General features: G+C 40.2%; 1 protein-coding gene across 1 annotated transcript; it reads right to left on the bottom strand.

The window, feature by feature from the left end:
• Window positions 1–2,638: 2,638 nt before the first annotated feature.
• LOC133730917 (protein FAR1-RELATED SEQUENCE 5-like) lies at window positions 2,639–3,247 on the bottom strand. The gene has a single exon (XM_062158419.1). The coding sequence runs from the start codon at window positions 3,245–3,247 to the stop codon at window positions 2,639–2,641; it is 609 nt and encodes a 202-aa protein (XP_062014403.1).
• Between the last annotated feature and the right edge of the window lie 14,811 nt (window positions 3,248–18,058).

Here is an 18,058-nt window from a genome sequence, read left to right on the forward strand (position 1 = left end):
TACTCTAGAAGGCATAAGAGAAACCCCTACAAATATATCATCTTCCCACATCCCACGACTTGGATCAGCTCATGCTCATCCCTTCCAAACGTGTGGCAAGTTTTTTTATTTTTTGGTTTAATGCAAACACAATTAGTTCACTCACAAATACACAGAACAATTAGTTCAATCTCCGCATAAATCCACACTACACCCACCCAATTAAACCTTTTCAATCAATCATTCACCATCAACACTACTCTACCATTTCTCCAATGGTCGTCGTCGCCGATAACTCCGACGGTCTAACACGAGTTCCTCTTCTTCCGTCCACAAAGACGGCACCATCCACCGAACCCATCCCTCCTCGACAAAGTCCCACCGGGGTCTAATCCAAACACGTCACCATCTCAACCGACCCACCCATCTTGGCTGGCATAATCCTACCCATATCCGCCGACCGGAAGCTCCCCCTCCTCCTCTACCTCCACGGCGGCGGCTTTTGCTTTGAGTCAACCTCCTCCTCTAGTCCTCCACCTACCACAACTACGTCTCCGTCGTTGCCGCTTCCGCCAAATGTGTGGCAAGTTGTATAAATTCATATCTCCAGCTTAACCAAGATTCTTTGCTTTGAAAGCAGAGTACGAGAGAGAGAGAGAGAGAGAGAGAGAGAGAGAGAGACTGTGAAGAAAAATATTGTAATATGTAAGGGCAATATCGGAAAGACGTATGAAGAGAACATATAAAAATATTAAAATTGATAGTGGGAGTACAGATTGTAGTTTGGGGAGTGCAAATTTCACTCCCCTTCTTTTAAGGATGTTCTTCTGGTGAATACCTCAAATCTTGTTGATGTCTCTATTGGTTTGGAAACTTTTGAATTCTATGTTTCCCAAAGACAGGTTTCTGGCAGTTCTAGCAATTTGGTCAAGATTCTAAGTTGCCTGCCTCAGGTTCAGAGGCTCGATTTCTACTGTTGCTCCTTAATGTATCTGGCTATTGGTGCCTTGCCAGTAAAACTGCGCAGACCATGTCTATATCTGAACTGTCTTCATATAACTCTAAGCTTAACTAGTTTGGAGGAGAGTTTTACTACTCTTTGCCTTTTAAGAAGTTGTCCAGCTCTGCAAGAACTGAAAATTCAGGTCTTCCCATGGGAAAGATTGTTGGAAAAGGGAATTCTTGGTTAGATGACAACAGGAGATGTTCATTCAACCAACTGCAATATGTGTTCGTAAACGGCATCAGAGATGTCAAAGCTGAGCTAGATTTCATCAGATATCTGCTTTTGAATTCACCTGTGCTCGAGAGGATGACTATTCAGCCTGTTCCTGGTGTTGAGTCGTCGAAACTAGAAAAGAAGTTGTTCCGGTCTAGGTGTGCCTAAGTGCGTGAAAAGAATTTGTTCCGGTCTAAAATCTGCTGCCAGTAACCTATAACTTTCAATTAAAGCTGCTTTTTATTTATTTACCAAACACAATAAAATCTAAAATTTTGAATAAAAGCTTTTTTTTTTTTTAAAGCGAAGCAATCCCAAACGGGGCCTAAGTCGTGCTTTTAATAGACTTGGGAATGCTCATACAAATAATTAAGGTCTTGGGTGTGGCGTGCTTGTCAAGGTTCGATTAAGCTGATCAGCATTTAGTTACTGACTGTGGTTCGTCAGTCTTAGAGGATGCTGGTCAAAATGTAAATAAAATGATATAAATATAAGCTAAGACATTCAAAACTAAAATGTAATTAACAAATGAAGATGCAGGCCGGCTAATCATTTGTTCTACTTAATTAAAAAGGATCCGGCTCCTCTAAAGTGAGGAGTCTGTAAATTTACTTGAATTTCATAAAATCTTGACTCTTTATCTAATCGAAGGGCTCTGAAAAGTGACACATCATTCTTGGATCAGTTTTTGGTTTTCTACTCTAACTCTAGTTAAGGTGACGTTAGTTGTCGTTAACTCCAGCCAAAAAAAAAACTCTCCTCTGCGTTAAAGACTCTGCTTGGCGTCAAAACCTGCTCTGCTCTGCTCTGTGCTTCCATGGAAACTCGCCTACGGATACAAGAAGGCATACATACAATCTGGGTGATCGAGAAACAGAAGAACTTTCCTTAAAGTTCCTTTGGCGTGCAAGGATCCGTTCTTCCTTTTTATCGTTTACTTTGAGGTAATTTGATTTATTCAAACATGTAATTTTCATATTATAGGAAGCGCAGACTCAAAGATGGTTGCTGAAGTATGACATCGGCTGTTTGGGTTTTTTGTTTTTGACTAGCTGGAGTGAATGGTAGTGGAGTCTGATAGATGCACATAACGTGTTCGATGAATTGCCAAGCTCAAAATTTTGTATTGAAATTAAATTTTGTTCAGGTGAATACGGAGTATGATTTGGTATTAGTTATTAAAGGCCAAAAGGTGACTTTTGCTCTTCACCTTTACTCATTTTTTTGGGTTGGATGCTGTAAGAAACTTTGAGTGCTCAAGCCTTATATCCAGTGGTTTGGATGCTATATCAGTGGCTTGTTTTGGTTTCTTCAATTGAATATTAATCCATATCCTCAACCTTTGATTCTCTACCACTCTCATCATGATATTCTTATATATCTAGCCATTAATCCGATTATTACAGCACCAAGCACATACATTAAAGATTAAAACATAAATTATATAAGGAGGCTGCCTGCTTCTCCATATGCCATATCCTTTTGCCGCTTACTTCTTAAGTAATTTATTTGATCTCTTTCAATGTATCCAAGATTTTCCTTCCCACCAACTTGTTGACTGAAAAATTGGTGTGCAGCCTTTGGTTTAAGTCCAGAGTCATCTGCAAAATCAATATGAATAGCTTGGCTATCTGTTAGATTCCGTTGAGATAGAATCATGTGACACGTTTCTGGAGTATGCAGAAGATGATTATGCTCATGTACAAAATCATGAACCTCAAACTTGCTACTTTCTCTATTGAATTGCAGTCCCAATCGTACAAGACAGTTTGTTCTTGTTTCTGCTCTAGGGTTCTTTGTTAGATGATCTCGTTTATCTGCTACTCGATTACCCTCTTTTGAGCACACAAATCTAACTATAGTAATTTGTCCATCTATTCGACTCTTATTTGCATACACTTTTCGAACCCCAAAACCAGTTCGACCTCCGTACTTACGCCAAAATTGAAATGCAGCATCTACTGTATCAAATTGCATACCTATTCGAGGAATCCAATCAAGAGACTTATTGATGCCCTCATCCAAATTACTTGTTGTACTGTCATGCATATGTAATAATACAAGACAAATATTAACTACAAGATACAACAATTCACAAGTATAGAAATATTAATAATTTAATGGAAGCTGCAATCTTTTATTCATTAGGATTATTAGATTGACAGCAAGCTATATATGAGTTTATGCAATTTCCGTTATATGTTGTTTAAATATGAAGTTTTCAATATGAGTAATATTGTTTTAATGGAATAGCAATCCATATTTTTCTCTCTTGTCCAAATATGCACTTTGTTCATAGACTTTACATTAAGCATAGATAAACTGATAAAGAAACCAAACTGATATAGTTCTAGATACATAAAATATATATATATATATATATATATGATGTACGTCCACACGACTGAAGGATCCAATAGCGAATACTTCTTTTCTTTACTCAATGCTAAAGCTGGTTCTGAAGGATCAAATAGGTCATGGCTTGGGGAGTCATTGAAAGCAAGACTTTCGGTTTAGTGTGTATGTCAAAGAACAGAGGAAGGAGCCTATTAATAGATTAGAGTATTCGGCCTAACTCACAGGAAGATCTATGAAGTTTTCAAACTGATGTAGTTCTCGACCTCAAGGATTACAAAAGAGTAGGGCATGATGGTTATATGGCTCTGAAATTGGATTTAAGCAAGGCATATGACAGAATGGAATGGGAATTCCTTGAGAGGGTGTTAGAAAGATTTGGTTTTTCTCGAGTTTGGATTGACTTGGTAATGCAGTGTGTAAACTCAGTAAAGTTTTCCTTTTTGATTAGAGGAAAGCCTAGAGGACTTGTTACACCTAGCAGGGGTTTGAGGCAAGGTGACCCCTTGTCACCTTATTTGTTCTTGATTGGTGCAGAAGGTTTTTCTGCTCTTCTACAACAGAAACAACATCTTGGCTTGCTGCCAGGTATTGAGGTTTGTCATGGTGCCCCTTCTGTTAATCATTTACTGTTTGCGGATGATAGTATGCTGTATGCAGAGGCTTCGCTTGAGGCATGTTATGAGATACAGAATGTGATTGACATTTATGGCCGAGCTTCAGGACAACTTGTGAACTTTAATAAATCCTCAGTTGTGTTCAGTAAAAATGTTAGCACAGATTTGCAGGAGGAAGTGGCTTCGTTAATGGGAGTAGAAATAGTGGAGTCTCATGAAAGATATTTAGGGTTGCCAACCTACGTGGGACGTAAGAAAACAGCAACTTTTCAGTACATAAAGGATAATTTGGCCAAGAAGTTAAAGAGTTGGCAAGGGAAAATACTTAGTGGAGCAGGAAAGGACATTCTAATTCGGGTTGTAGCTCAAGCCCTTCCTACATATGCCATGAGTGTGTTTCAATTAACAAAGAATTTTTGTGAGGATTTGGAACAAATGTGTGCAAGGTTCTGGTGGGGGAGTACAGATGACAAAAGAAAGATACATTGGCAAGCTTGGGAGAAGCTTTGCCTTCCTAAAGAAGAGGGAGGCTTGGGATTTCGAAGTCTATCTGATTTCAACCTAGCTATGCTTGCAAAGCAAGCTTGGAGGTTAGCTAGCAATCCGCAGTCTCTCATTGCTCGAATTTTTAAGGCAAAATACTTTCCTGATAGTTCCTTTTGGCATGCTTCGACCCATAGTGCTCCATCTTATTCTTGGAGGAGCATTTTTGGGACGAGAGATTTGTTAAAATCAGGTTCGTATTGGCAGGTGGGTGCTGGGCATATGGTGAGTGTCTGGACTGATGCTTGGGTGCCAGGGTTACCAAATTCCGCTCCCATCTCTGGTCGGACAAGGTATAATGAGAATATGACTGTTGGGGAATTATTTTGTGCACCAGGTGTGTGGGATGAGGCTAAAATCCGGTCCCTGTTTAATGGGGTAGAGGCAGAAGCTATCTTGGCAATCCCTCTCTCTAGACGTCTAGTGCATGACAGGATTGCATGGCGACTTGAAAAAAAAGGAGAGTTCTCTGTAAAGACAGCTTACAGACATGCTTGCTTTGAATATGTGGGGAGACCAATGATGTTGGTTGGTACGACTCCCCAATTTTGGAAGCGAATTTGGCAAGCTAAGGTTCCAGCTACTACTAAAGTGAATATGTGGAAGATTTGTCACAATATTCTTCCTTCTCTGGAAAGGTTGGTGACAAAACATGTTCCTCTTGACTCCCAACTGTGTGTACTTTGCATTGGGAGGATTGAATCTACACTGCATTTGTGCCGGGATTGTACCTTTACTCGTGAAGTTTTGCGTTCCAATGTTACGCTGGCTCAGGTATGTTTCACTACTGAATCAGATGGAATGGGAATTCTGGAATGGATTATGTTTTGTTCGAGTAGGTTGTCTTCAACTCTGTTTGATCTCTTTATCTTTCTTTTGTGGAGTGTGTGGAAAGAAAGGAATACTAGAGTTTGGGAAGGTAAAGCCAGGAGTGTGGGGGATGTTGTTTTATTTTCCACTTCCAGGCTACAAGATTATATCTATCATAATTCTTGTAATCTTGATCGTGGTAGAGGCGCTTATAGGGAGGTTCGTTGGCAAAGTCCTCCAATTGGCTGTATCAAAATAAATATCGATGGGGCATTTGTGACTGCTTCTGGAGCAGGTGCCATTGGTTTGGTCTTGCGAGACAGTTCAGGAAACTTTCTTGTGAGTAAAGGAAGGCCAATATGGGGGTTGCTCTCAGCTGAGCATGCTGAACTTCTCGCGTGCAAGGAGGCATTGGAGCTTATAATTGAGCAGTCCTTGCAGCCTGCAATTGTGGAGACAGATTCTTTGGTTATTAAACAGCAGCTATCTAGTTCTGGAGTTAACTTGTCTAGACTAGGGCGTATATATGAAGACCTAGGAGTGTTGTTGGAAGCACTGCCTAATGTTCGGATAGTGCATACAAGAAGAGATGCAAATAAGGCAGCTCATCTAATGGCTGCCCAGGCATCTGCTACGGGCCAAGCTCTCTTTTATTCTTCTGTTCCTTCTTTTCTTCATGAGGTTATTACTCATGAACTTTGTAATCACTAGCTACTTCTTTTTAATAAAGTTTGACACCATTCATCTCAAAAAAAAAAAAAAAAAAATTTAACTAGATTTTAACCTAGTTCCTGTACAAATAAAAGTATATGGATTGACGAACAAGAGAGTTTAACCTAATTCATTCTATGTAGAACTATTTGACTTTCAGAAACCAATTAGTTCATATATCAAATAAAGTATCAAGAGGCCGTTTCAAAAAAGGAACCTGATTGTATTCATGCCTTCTTGTAATCATGGACGATTTTCCATAGAAGCGCAGAGAAAGAACAACGTAGCAAGTCACGCATAGAAGAAAGACTTTGACTCCAAGCAGTCTTTAACGCATAGGAGAGTTTTTTTTTTGGTTGGAGTTAACGACAACTAACGTCACCTTAACTAGAGTTAGAGTAGAAAACCAAAAACTGATCCAAGAATGATGTGTCACTTTTCAGAGCCCTTCGATAAGATAAAGAGTCAAGATTTTATGAAATTCAAGTAAATTTACAGACTCCTCACTTTAGAGGAGCCGGATCCAATTAAAAAAGACGAGTGAAAAGTCGAAAGTCATGAATTCCAGGAGAAGAATATGGACCATGTCAAATATACCGCTACATTTTTCATCATCGCCTAGTAGTATTGCTAGCTAAATTGTGGGGAGCGACCGGAGTTATGATACGTTCATGTATATCTTCAAGTTTGAAAAACATTGTGGAGAGCGACCGGACTTCTTCCTTTCTTTTCGACCAAAAAAAAAAGAGAGACTTTGGGCGATCAATCATCTGACTTTATTTTCTTTTCAAAAACATTGACTGACTTCTTCTCTTTTCGACCAAAAAAAAAGAAGGCCGATAACATCTGACTTTGTCCAGAAAACTTATTAGTATAAAAGAAACCCTCAAACATTGAGGGATATATACTATAGACACATACTAAAATGGTTCAGAAGGCCTGCCATGTTTTCATGATTCCCTTCATTTTATTGGTGTTGTTCTCGTCCAACATAGTCCATGCTGAAGTTTCCGAAATGCCAACAACCAGTTACTCTCTCTCTCTCTCTCTCTCTCTCTCTCTCTCTCTCTCTCTCTCTCTCATGATTCCCGAGTTCTCTATGCAAGAATGAATGCTAAAAAACCAGCCATATTAAATTAGAAACCATTCAGCCATTTGAATCATTTTCAGTACTATATATAATTTTATTCGGCTAATAGTATTGGTTTGCACAGATGAGATGACCAAACGTGTATTTGGCTCATTTTTGCGATGTTGATTCTTGCATATGAACGTAGAAGATATACATTTTACAGAATACACACACACGCACACACACATAGCTTCTTAAATTTTTTGGCCATGGCTTCTTTTCCTTGAGCAATATATATTTTATAAGAGATTAGGGAAAAAAAAAAAATGAATGCATGTTTGGACTCTGTTCAAATGTAGCTAAACGGTTGATCGCATTTTAGTTTTGGTGAAATGAAATGAAATGATGGTAGCTGGGGAGAAAGGGCATGCATCCTCTTCCTTTCTTGACTTCTTATGGATCTTTAATTAATTTCATTATTACGATTGCAGAAGAGAAGGCTAGGCCTAGGCTGCATGTGAAAATGGAGAGTATTATGGTGAAGAGGATAGGCGTACCAGTACCTTCTACACCTAAAGATCATATAGGGCATTGAAATTCAACTTGCAGTTCAAGAAACTGATATTGCATGAATACTTCAACTGTTTTTATAATTAACGAGGTCATTGTTTGTATGAACATCAATGAAGTTATATTTCTCAATAAGTTGTAATGTTTTTTTTGAGGAAAAGAGAAGATTTTATTACTAGATACGATTAAAATCGTACAAAAGGGCATCCAGGATGAACTCTGGAGCAATAGAGAACCATTCAAGGTGAACATTACATTCAAAACTATAATTAGCCAACCTATGTGCCACAGTGTTAGCCTGACGAGGAACATGTGAGAGGTTGAAGTCCCTGCTGGCAGCTAGTAGTCCTTGAATATCCACAATCAATGCACCCAAAGGAGATAGGTATGGGGTTAAGGAGTTAATAGTCTGTACTGCGACTAAACAATCACTTTCAATAGTAGCACAAGTAATACTCATAGCCTGCAACAATTCCAGCCCATTCTTCAAGGCAAGCAACTCAGCATGTAAGGGTGAGCTAACAAAATCCATTCGGAATGAGAAGCCAGCAATAAACTGTCCATGAGAGTTCCTGATCACACCTCCCGCGCGTGCCACCGTACGGAATCGAAGGTAGAAACGTTCCATCCACATTAACTTTCAAACACTCCCCATCTGGGGCAACCCATTCTTTACGGGGCTTAGGTCGACGAGGAGAATGAGTACTAGTAGAGCAGTTAGCCTGTAGATATTCCTCATGCCAAGACATAGCCTTGGCCACCAGAGTAGCACTCGGTTGAACTTGATCGTGCCATAGCTTATCGTTACGGTTTTTCCAAATACTCCAAAGCAACACTAGTAGCTGGTCAAAGGCCCCTGAAGATAGTGACAAGACTCGATCCAAGATCCAATCTTTCCAGCACAAGGATGAAATGGGAATAGAGAACGGCGGTGCACCAAGGATCTCACGCGCAAAACTACAATGACAAAATAGGTGCTCTAAAGTTTCCACATGGGTAGAGCACATAACGCACTGCATTGTACCCGTGTAACCCTTCAAGGATAAAGCAGATCGTGTGGGAAGCAGATTGTGAATCGCTCTCCAGCCAAAGATGGCAACTTTGCTAGGGACCTGTGCCTTCCACAAAGCTTTCCAGACAGGACCATATGGATCCCCCGTGGAGGCTGAGGCAAATAAAGTACCGAGAGAGAAGTCACATGCAATTTTGTATGCAGATTTGACCGAGAAGTAACCTTTCTTATCGAGCTTCCATGCAGGCTTATCTCTGTCAAAGCGCCTACTTAGAGGGATTGCCAAGACTTGGGCCACTACAGAAGGTTCAAAGCAAGAGTGAACTGCAGGGATATCCCATGAAAATGAATCATGATTAATCAAGTCAGAGACTGTCTCAAAGACCGAGTCCGAGGATCGAGATAAAGAGTAATGAGAGACAGTAGGGATCCACTCATCGTCCCAAATTCTAACTGATTGGCCATTGCCAATACGCCACAACAAGCCTGCTTGCAAGACCGGTCTTGCCTCCATAAGACTTCTCCATGAGTAAGAAGGTCGGTCACCCTATCAGCTGTTAGGAAAGATCCAAACGGATAATACACTGCTTTGAAGACTCGGGCCACAAGAGAATCCGGGTTTGCAAGAAGCCTCCAACCTTGTTTCGAGAGCATGGCTAAGTTGTGCGAATGCAGGTGTTTAAACCACATACCGCCTTTGTCCTTAGGGAGACACATCCTCTCCCAAGACCTCCAATGAATTCTTCTTTTATCATCTGTACTTCCCCAGAAAAATTGACAACAGAGTTGCTGTAAATCATCACACATGGACTTTGGCAAAGCATAGCAACTCATCACATAATTAGGCAAAGTCTGGGCTACAACTTTAATGAGTAATTCTTTGTCGCCTGAGCTCAATATTTTGGACTGCCAACTAATGAGTTTCTTGGATAACCTCTCTTTCAAGTAGGCAAAAATGTCCTTCTTGTTATGTCCAACATGGATAGGCAAACCCAAATACAAGCCATGCTCGTCAACACACTGCACTCCGAGTATCGAGGCTAAAGAAGTCCTGACTCGCTGGCTAACATTACCACTAAAAACAACAGTAGATTTCTGTAGGTTAATATGTTGACCAGAAGCTCTTGCATAGATGGACAGTACCTGTTTAAAAGCTTGACATTCACGGCTTGAAGCTTCTCCAAACAAAAAACTGTCGTCTGCAAATAAAAGAGGGTGAATAGTAGGAGTTGTAGGAGTCATAGTGAGACCTTTAATGATACCATTCTGAACACGAGAGGAAATAAGTGCAGAAAGTCCCTCTGCGCACAGAATAAACAAGTATGGGGATAAGGGATCCCCTTGTCGGATACCCCACGAAGGCAAGATAAAACCCGTAGGTGAGCCATTGAACAAAATAGAGTAACTAACCGACTTGACTGTGGAGAGGACAACATATTAACCTGTGATGTTTCTCTGTGATGTTTATATATATCTAGCCATTATTGATGCTAGAAAATAGAAATATCCACACGGATTAATGGAGAAAGATTTTTTTTTTTGGAATTAATGAATGCATTCATTAATAAAAACCAAAGGGTATGAACCTAATGGAAGAGCCCAAAACAAGGCCCAATTATAAATAAACTTGACAAGGAAAATTACAACTCAACTTAAATTCACATGGATAGGTCATCTCCTACAATACTAACACATTTGCCGCTGCTCGGAGCCAAAAGATAACGAAAAGAGCCATATCGAGGGGATAAAATCTGAATAATCACTGCCAGTACAATCCCGCAAATTACAAATTAATCCATTCGAAACCAAGGTAATGGGACGATTAATTAGAACCAAACCCACACACTAACTTTCTCTTCTCCACCAGAGAGACCCAATCCAAAAAGGAACTGAAGCCACCGAAATGGGATAGAAGCCAATAGCAAAGAAAAAATCCAATGGTAAATGGGGGGTGAACACCCATGCATGAGGACCCATACTCCTCTAGGTAAGTATTTCTCACATTTAAGAGGTAGTCATGGAGAAAGTTACCAAAAGAAGGTATGTGGTTACAAACAGTTTATGCAAATTTTTTATTTATTATTATTTGTGGTTTACTTGTTTACCATTGCTAATTAATTTATTTTCATGTATTTTAACATGTAAGGGGTATTTAAGTAAAAAATTTTGTTTTGGCTAACAAACTCTCTTCTCTTAAATATAGCTAACAAATCAACATATTTGAGTGAATAAATCTTATGTCTAAGATTGAACTTTTTTTTTTTTTGGGTCAAACAAGAACTTTTATTAAAGAAAAAATATTACAAATAACAAGGACCTAACAACATCAATATATGACCAAAAAAAACCAAACAAAATACATAAACAAACACAAGGGCAGCCACATCACTACCAACAACCATCGATGGGAAGACTATAGCTGCCGTACCATCGCGAAGCAACCAGCAACAAATGCCATCCAGATCAAAAAGTCAAGGAAGAAACCCAAGACAATTCTGATGTACCCAGCCACCGAAATTCAAGAGAGCGATACTCTCATCACCTCCACCAAATCGAAATTTTTTTGCCAAGAAGACGACCGTCTTGGATGGAACTGTAAACACCTTATATCTTTTTGTAGTTTCTAGTTTCTTATTACCTAACTTTCATGCACGGGCAATATTGCAGATGCAGAAGGCGATGCTCTCATGTGTAAGAAATGTTATTGCATTTAATTTTTTCGCATTAGAATTCAATTTACTATATTATTTTTGAAATTAAATAATAAACAAATGAGAGAAATTTTACAAAAACAAAAGCAATTAAATAGTTTTATTTAGCCCCTCTACTAGGGTTGTGAAACTAGGGCTTTTTCTCAAGTTTCTTGCATACTTTCTTTATTCCAAATGGCGGAAAACATGGCTTCCAGGCTGGCTGCGGCTTTGGCGCTAAGTGAGGGTGCGGTGGTGGATTTTGGAGAGGTGGGTTCAGCTGCTATTGCGGGGGACCTCTCCTATTTGCTTGGGAGGCTGGTTCAACAAAAGAAGGGTGATGAGAAGGGGGTGTCAGGGACCTTAGCGGCGATTTGGGGTTTAGGGGAACGACTATCCATCTCGGATTTGTCGGATGGCCGTTTTCTCTTCCGTTTTCGCCGTAAGGAGAATTACAATAAGATTTTACATGGGGGACCCTGGTTTTAAAATGGTCTTGTGATCCTTCTAGCGGAGTATGATGGATTGAGTGATCAGAGTGAGGGATGTGGCTTTGCAATCCTTGGAGACTTAGGTGGTTGTACGTCGGTTGCCGCTATAACTGCGAACGGAGGAGTCCCTGATTCTCATTGAGCCGTCAATGGGTCGGTATTTAAGAGCCGATCCCTTTTCCCTGCAGTGCTCACTACTTGAGCTGCGCTTTAGAGTGGTTTTGGATATTCGTAGGCGCCTTTAGACCACCTGGACCTTTCGTTTTGCGATGGGGGAGGCGGCTGAAGTGGACTTGGATTATAATAGGGTTAGGGGCTTGTTTAAGAACTATGGTTGGCTTTTTGACGGGGTGGACGATAAAGACGGCTTTCTGGAGGCCCAAGCAGAGAAGACGCATGTAGCAGCTGCGGGGCAAAGCTTGGCTACGGGGTTCACTAACCGAGTTGGTGGCAGTCGCGTCTCAGGATCAAATCCGCCCTCAGCTGTAGTGGCTAGGGTTTTAAACCTTAAGCCTTTGGGAGCCTTGCTAGTGGCTGAAATTGGGTCGTCGGTGCTACGACCTGAAGCGGCGGCTGGATCAACAGTGACTGCTCCACAACAGAAGCATAAAGTTTCGGCTGGGTCTCTCTGGATCGGGTTTTCGAAATAGGGAAACGGTGCTAACCCTAACCCTAGCATGGAAATCTCGGTTTTTTCCTCCACATCTTGGGTTTCAGCTCTGGCTTTGGTCACAGGTATTGCAGCTTCCCCAACACTGACTTCTTTGATAAGATGGTGGGTTTCTCCCTTTTTGACTTGTAGGCTATTCTGGGGTGGACTCCGACTTCAGAGGAATCAACCACGATGATCATGCAGAAAGAGCTTACCCATATCATTCTGATTCTAGGAGTTAGGCAGGACCTCCAACTGAGTTGGTTCAAGCTGGGAAGACAACCAAGCTAGAAATGGCACCGATTTCTACTCCTCTGGCATTGGATGATGGTTTAAATCTTCCTAATGAGAATGGTGTTATTCACATTTCACCACTTAAGAAGAGAGGTCAACCAAACGGAAGTAAGAACCAGTACAAGAAAAAGGATCCCAGACCTAGGAATACTCGCTTTCCTAAGGTGGATGGGGCAAAGGGTGAGGTTGGAGCTTTGATTGCGCAAGCTATGGAGGTGAAAATTGTTAATGCACAAGCTTTAATTTGGTGAGGGAATTGATGTGGAAGCTACAATGGAGGAAGTCGTGGAAGGAGGTGGTACTATACTCTTGGAGCATGCTTCCTCTTCCATTAATTAAGAAATATAACGCCAAGGTCTTTATGTTCATCTGTGCTTGTTGATTCTCATGGATGAAAGTTGAACTGTTTTTTGATGTGCTTCATGGTCTTTAAAAAGATACTGTTTAGGTAATGTTTTTTTTTCGGCCCCTCATGGTTAAACTGTTATATATGGTTTTGCTGATCAATAAAAGAGTTGTCATATTATTTTCAAAAAAAAAATGAGAGAGATTTTAGATAATATGGCTAGTATATTTTATGATGGGAAAATCCTGGGTTTTTGAATATTTGCAAAAAAAAAAAAAAAAAAAAAAAATCTTGTTTTAGATATTAAAAAGGGATACAGCTATGTTGAAGGTCTCTTTGTTGCAAAATGTCTCCCATTAAAATATATATACACACATCTTCTTCGATGAATACTTCACCGGTAAAACCCACCCATAAAAAATATAAAATTTGATACAGTTTTGCCAACGAATTATATTGTTCATAACCAAAAAGCCTCCTATTAATAAAAAAAAAAAATTATACACTTTTGCTGACAAATCATTCATGTAAATGTCTCCCATAAAAAATAATTAAATAAAAACGGACAAATTCTCACCAACTAGGGTGCAACACTCCAATGCATAGCCTAACAATATGACAATTGTGTTGGTCTTGCACAACCCCATTCTAACGGTTTAGGCTGCTGCTCTCATTTTGTTGACCTCTGAAAGAAAAATTCATAAATAGATGAGAATGAATATAAGCAACCTTAGTGTTAACTCTAACTTCTTCAACTCTCTTATCTTTTTTATTATTTGATATTGAAGTTTATTCATGGGCTATATGTATCTTATGAATTTGATTTTCTTCATACGGTCTCATATAATTCCTCTTGGTTGATTGGGAATACATTTATATACTATGCTATGCGGTTTTTTTTTTTTTAGGTTCATTTAATAATTCTTTTATATTCGTAAGGTTAAGAAAAAAAGAAGGATTAAACATGTATTTAATCCTTATTTCAAATTCTCTCTCTCTCTCTCTCTCTCTCTCTCTCTCTCTCTCTCTCTCTCTCTCCCCCCCCCCCCACGTTCTACTAGGGTTAGGGTTTTATGAGATTCTAGCTGTGCGCCGCCTCTTTCATGGCTGCAACAATTGCTTCTATTACAGTCAGCCTAGCGACCAAACTGTCGCTCAAAGATGGCGAAGAGACGGTCAATCTAGGAAATTACCTTAAGGAGCCTGGGGAAGGTATACTTGGTGCAGCGAGTGTCTGAATAGTTGTCGTTCTATTAGTGGACACTCATTCCGGAGTACAATCCGATAGATGTGGAGGTTTACCGAAACAATGGATGTGCAGGCTAGGGCTGAACGTTTCTTGTTCACGCTCACCAACGAGAGTGATATTGCTCGTGTGAAGAGGGGAGGACCATGGTGTTCTTAGTGCACCATGATCTTGTTGAACGATTAGGACAAGTTTCCAAACATTGCGGCAGTTCCCCTGGATTTTATGTGGATCTGAGTGGAGCTTCAGGGCCTTCCACCAGCGTTAATGACTAAAGCCACTGCTCGATTGGTCGAGGAAACCATTGGCACGGTGATGTCGATTGATCAAGGCGGACTTCGACAAGACCTGGTGCATGTCTGGCTTACTTTATCGATCAATGACCCAATCCAGCTCAAAAGGCTGGTAACTGATTCTCCATCTAACGTACAGACATTGTGCTTCAAGTATGAACACTTGGTTAACTATGTGGGTGCTTCTTGTCTGTGGGTGTTGCTTGTCTGTGTGCAGTAGAGGTTGAAGCAGTGCAAGGTGAGGCTGCTAGGGCTGTCCAACCCTAGTTTTGGGGAAAACATCCCTCCTGCTCTAACCTCATCCTTGTTTTCAGCCATTCACTTTCTCAATTTGATCCATAAAGAGAAATGTGGTGTCACCATTTGATCTCTTCTAGAGGAAACTAGTGAGCCAGCTAGGGTTTTAGGTTTGAGGAGGCAAAGAGAAGAAGACACAGTTGAGGATAGGAAACAGCCTAAGCATAGCCTGGCGATTGCACCTACAGAGCTGTAGCTTGAGAATTTAGGACTGGAAATGTACTCTGTAGGTTTATTCGAGGTGACCATTACTTCTGCTGAAAAGGTATAGAAAAAAAAAAGGGCATGCCCCGTGGCCGGAGGAACAACCCAAAACTCATTCAGCTGACTACAAGGTTGGCTCGTTCTGACTCCATGCAGACTAACTCGTCAGAGGCAGGCTCTATGTCTCAGTTTCAGGGGGATATTAGTCGGTGAATCCCTCTAGCTTGACCTTATAAGGTCGTATGATTTTATATCAATGGAATACTCTTCCTTTCCCCTAAAAAAAAATAAAAAATAGACTAACATAAGTGATAAGCCTAAGTCATATCGGCTTAAAAATAGATTGTGCAATTCGGGAATTTAAAAAAAAAAAAAAATAGGTGTCTTATAATTAAATGAGAGATTGAGAAGAAATGATGCTTCGTTTGAAAAAAAAAATGATAAGTTAAAGATTGAGAATTATCCTCTCTTTGTTTGACATAATGTGTTGGAGGTTGGTTAACCACTAAAAACCCTAGTCTCTCTAGCCTTGCGCCGCGAGAGAGCGAATTCGTCACGTAAACGATCCTGTCCGGCGGCGACCGCTGGTAGCGCCGGTGTCACCGTGTTGCCGGGAGTTTTGCTGCCAGACAGGTATTTCATTTGCCCTGGCCTCTGGGATTGATGGTTTGGAGATAATTGTGGTGGGTTGCTCTCAATCTGGTTCGAAGCTTCTGGGTGGCAAGGTGGGTCTGGGCATCGTCGCAAGGGTGGTGATTGGCGTCGGGGGTGGATTGGAGACCGATCCAATTTTCTCCAGAATGCGGCGGCAGCGGCAGATCATATCGACGAAGATATTTTCTTGCTCCGTTTGCTCGGGTTTTTCTTCCAACTATGGTTGGATCTGGACTCTTGCACGCGGCTGGGGTGATGTTTTGGTGCGATGGGTCATGACGGTGTGGTTGCAGTCTTGGGACGTGGGCGGCGGCGGGTCACCTGGGCACGGCGGCGGTGGGTTTGCACTTCTGCTGGAGGTGGTGAACTGTGATTGGGCTTGGGCCCATCATTTTTGGCTCTTAGCTTTTCCCCTTAGACCTAGTGGGCTGGCAATTTGGGCTGGGCTGTTTGCCTAGTCTCTCTATGTTTTTAGTTTTATCTAATTACAATAAATTCCTTGTATTAGGAAATCTATGTCTCTTTAGCGTCTCTGGAGTAGTACCGAAGGAGGATATCCGCTAGTTCTACGTATTGATTGTGTAATGAGTAGGACTATATGTATGTACCACTTGTGGGTACTACCACTAGCTTCTTGTCTGTCTATGCCCTTAAATGACAGCCAAAGGGTATGTAACGGCCTATTCTGACTTGTGATGAATATATTATTTCGCCCCTGGCATATTCGAAAAATGTGTTGGAGGTCAGAAGAGAAAATGTTTTTCTTTCTTCATTTTCCTCCAAGTGTTTTATTTCCTTCCTAGTCATTTCATAAAGAATAAAATTAAAAAGAAGACTAAAAAATTAGAAATCGATCTTAAATTAGTATTGGGCAAATTTGAGACCCCAAGCATCGTCGTCAAGGACTAAAATATCCACAATACTTTCTTGAAATTTCTGTTTTTTACAAGCATCATCTTTTTTATATTATATTTTTCTGTTGATTATATAATTTTTATCCAAAATTTTGATATTATTTCTATGAATAATCGATATTTTCTCAATATTCTCATCTTTATTGACATGTTGGTCATTTGATCACAAATGACTCAGAACTTAGAACCCTATTATGTGAAAAGCAAGGCCCAAAGACAACAGCAACCAAGAGCAGGCCCGAAGGCAACCATACGCGGGGTTTGAGTTGCGCTAAAACCCTCTACATCAATTGTTGGAGCAGCTAGGGTTTGCTTCTTAAGTCGTTAGGGTTTGTTTGAGTTATTGCTTTGTTAATAATCCCTATTAATTAGGGTAGTGCTGTAGTTTTGAATCTTTCCCCAACCATATTCCACGTTTTTAGTTAGTGTTTAACGTGGGTTGTTACTTGCATTTTCAGGTTCCCTTGTAAGGCTTCATAAGCCAACAATTTGCTTTGAATTCAATAAGATTATTCTCCCAGATATTGTAGTTTCTTGTGCTAGAGTTTGAGTATTCAACATCAATTAGATCATTCAATTCATTTCCAACCCCTTCTTCACGAATCACGACTGAACCACAAAACCTCTCTCTCTCTCTCTCTGAGGTATGTTCTTGCTTGAAATCTTATTCAAATATTTTCACTGAATTGTGACACTGAATTTCTTGTTTTGGCTTAACTCTATTCATTGCTGCTGTTTGTTTTTTTGTTTTTGTGTAGTCCATATTTTGGTTCGCTTCTCTGTGTTCGTCTGTTAGTATTACTTGGTCTATGGATTCATTGATGATGATGGGTTTTTATAAAACTTCAAAACCCACCTTCAGATCTTCAAAATTGATTGCACGATTTGCATCAATGTATTATATATTGGTAGGTCACGAAATGGGGTCCAAAAGTGCATAGTTAAAATATGTATTTTCACGCAGGATTGTGTTGATTTCCAAATAAAGAAATTAAAAGGTGATGGTTGGAATAGAAATTGAGCTAGTTTTGTAGAGAAAACAGATGCATAATGTGTCCGTAGAGAAAACAGATGCATAATTTTATTGAT

The sequence above is a fragment of the Rosa rugosa genome, chromosome 2 (assembly GCF_958449725.1).
Source record: "Rosa rugosa chromosome 2, drRosRugo1.1, whole genome shotgun sequence".
Taxonomy (NCBI): domain Eukaryota; kingdom Viridiplantae; phylum Streptophyta; class Magnoliopsida; order Rosales; family Rosaceae; genus Rosa; species Rosa rugosa.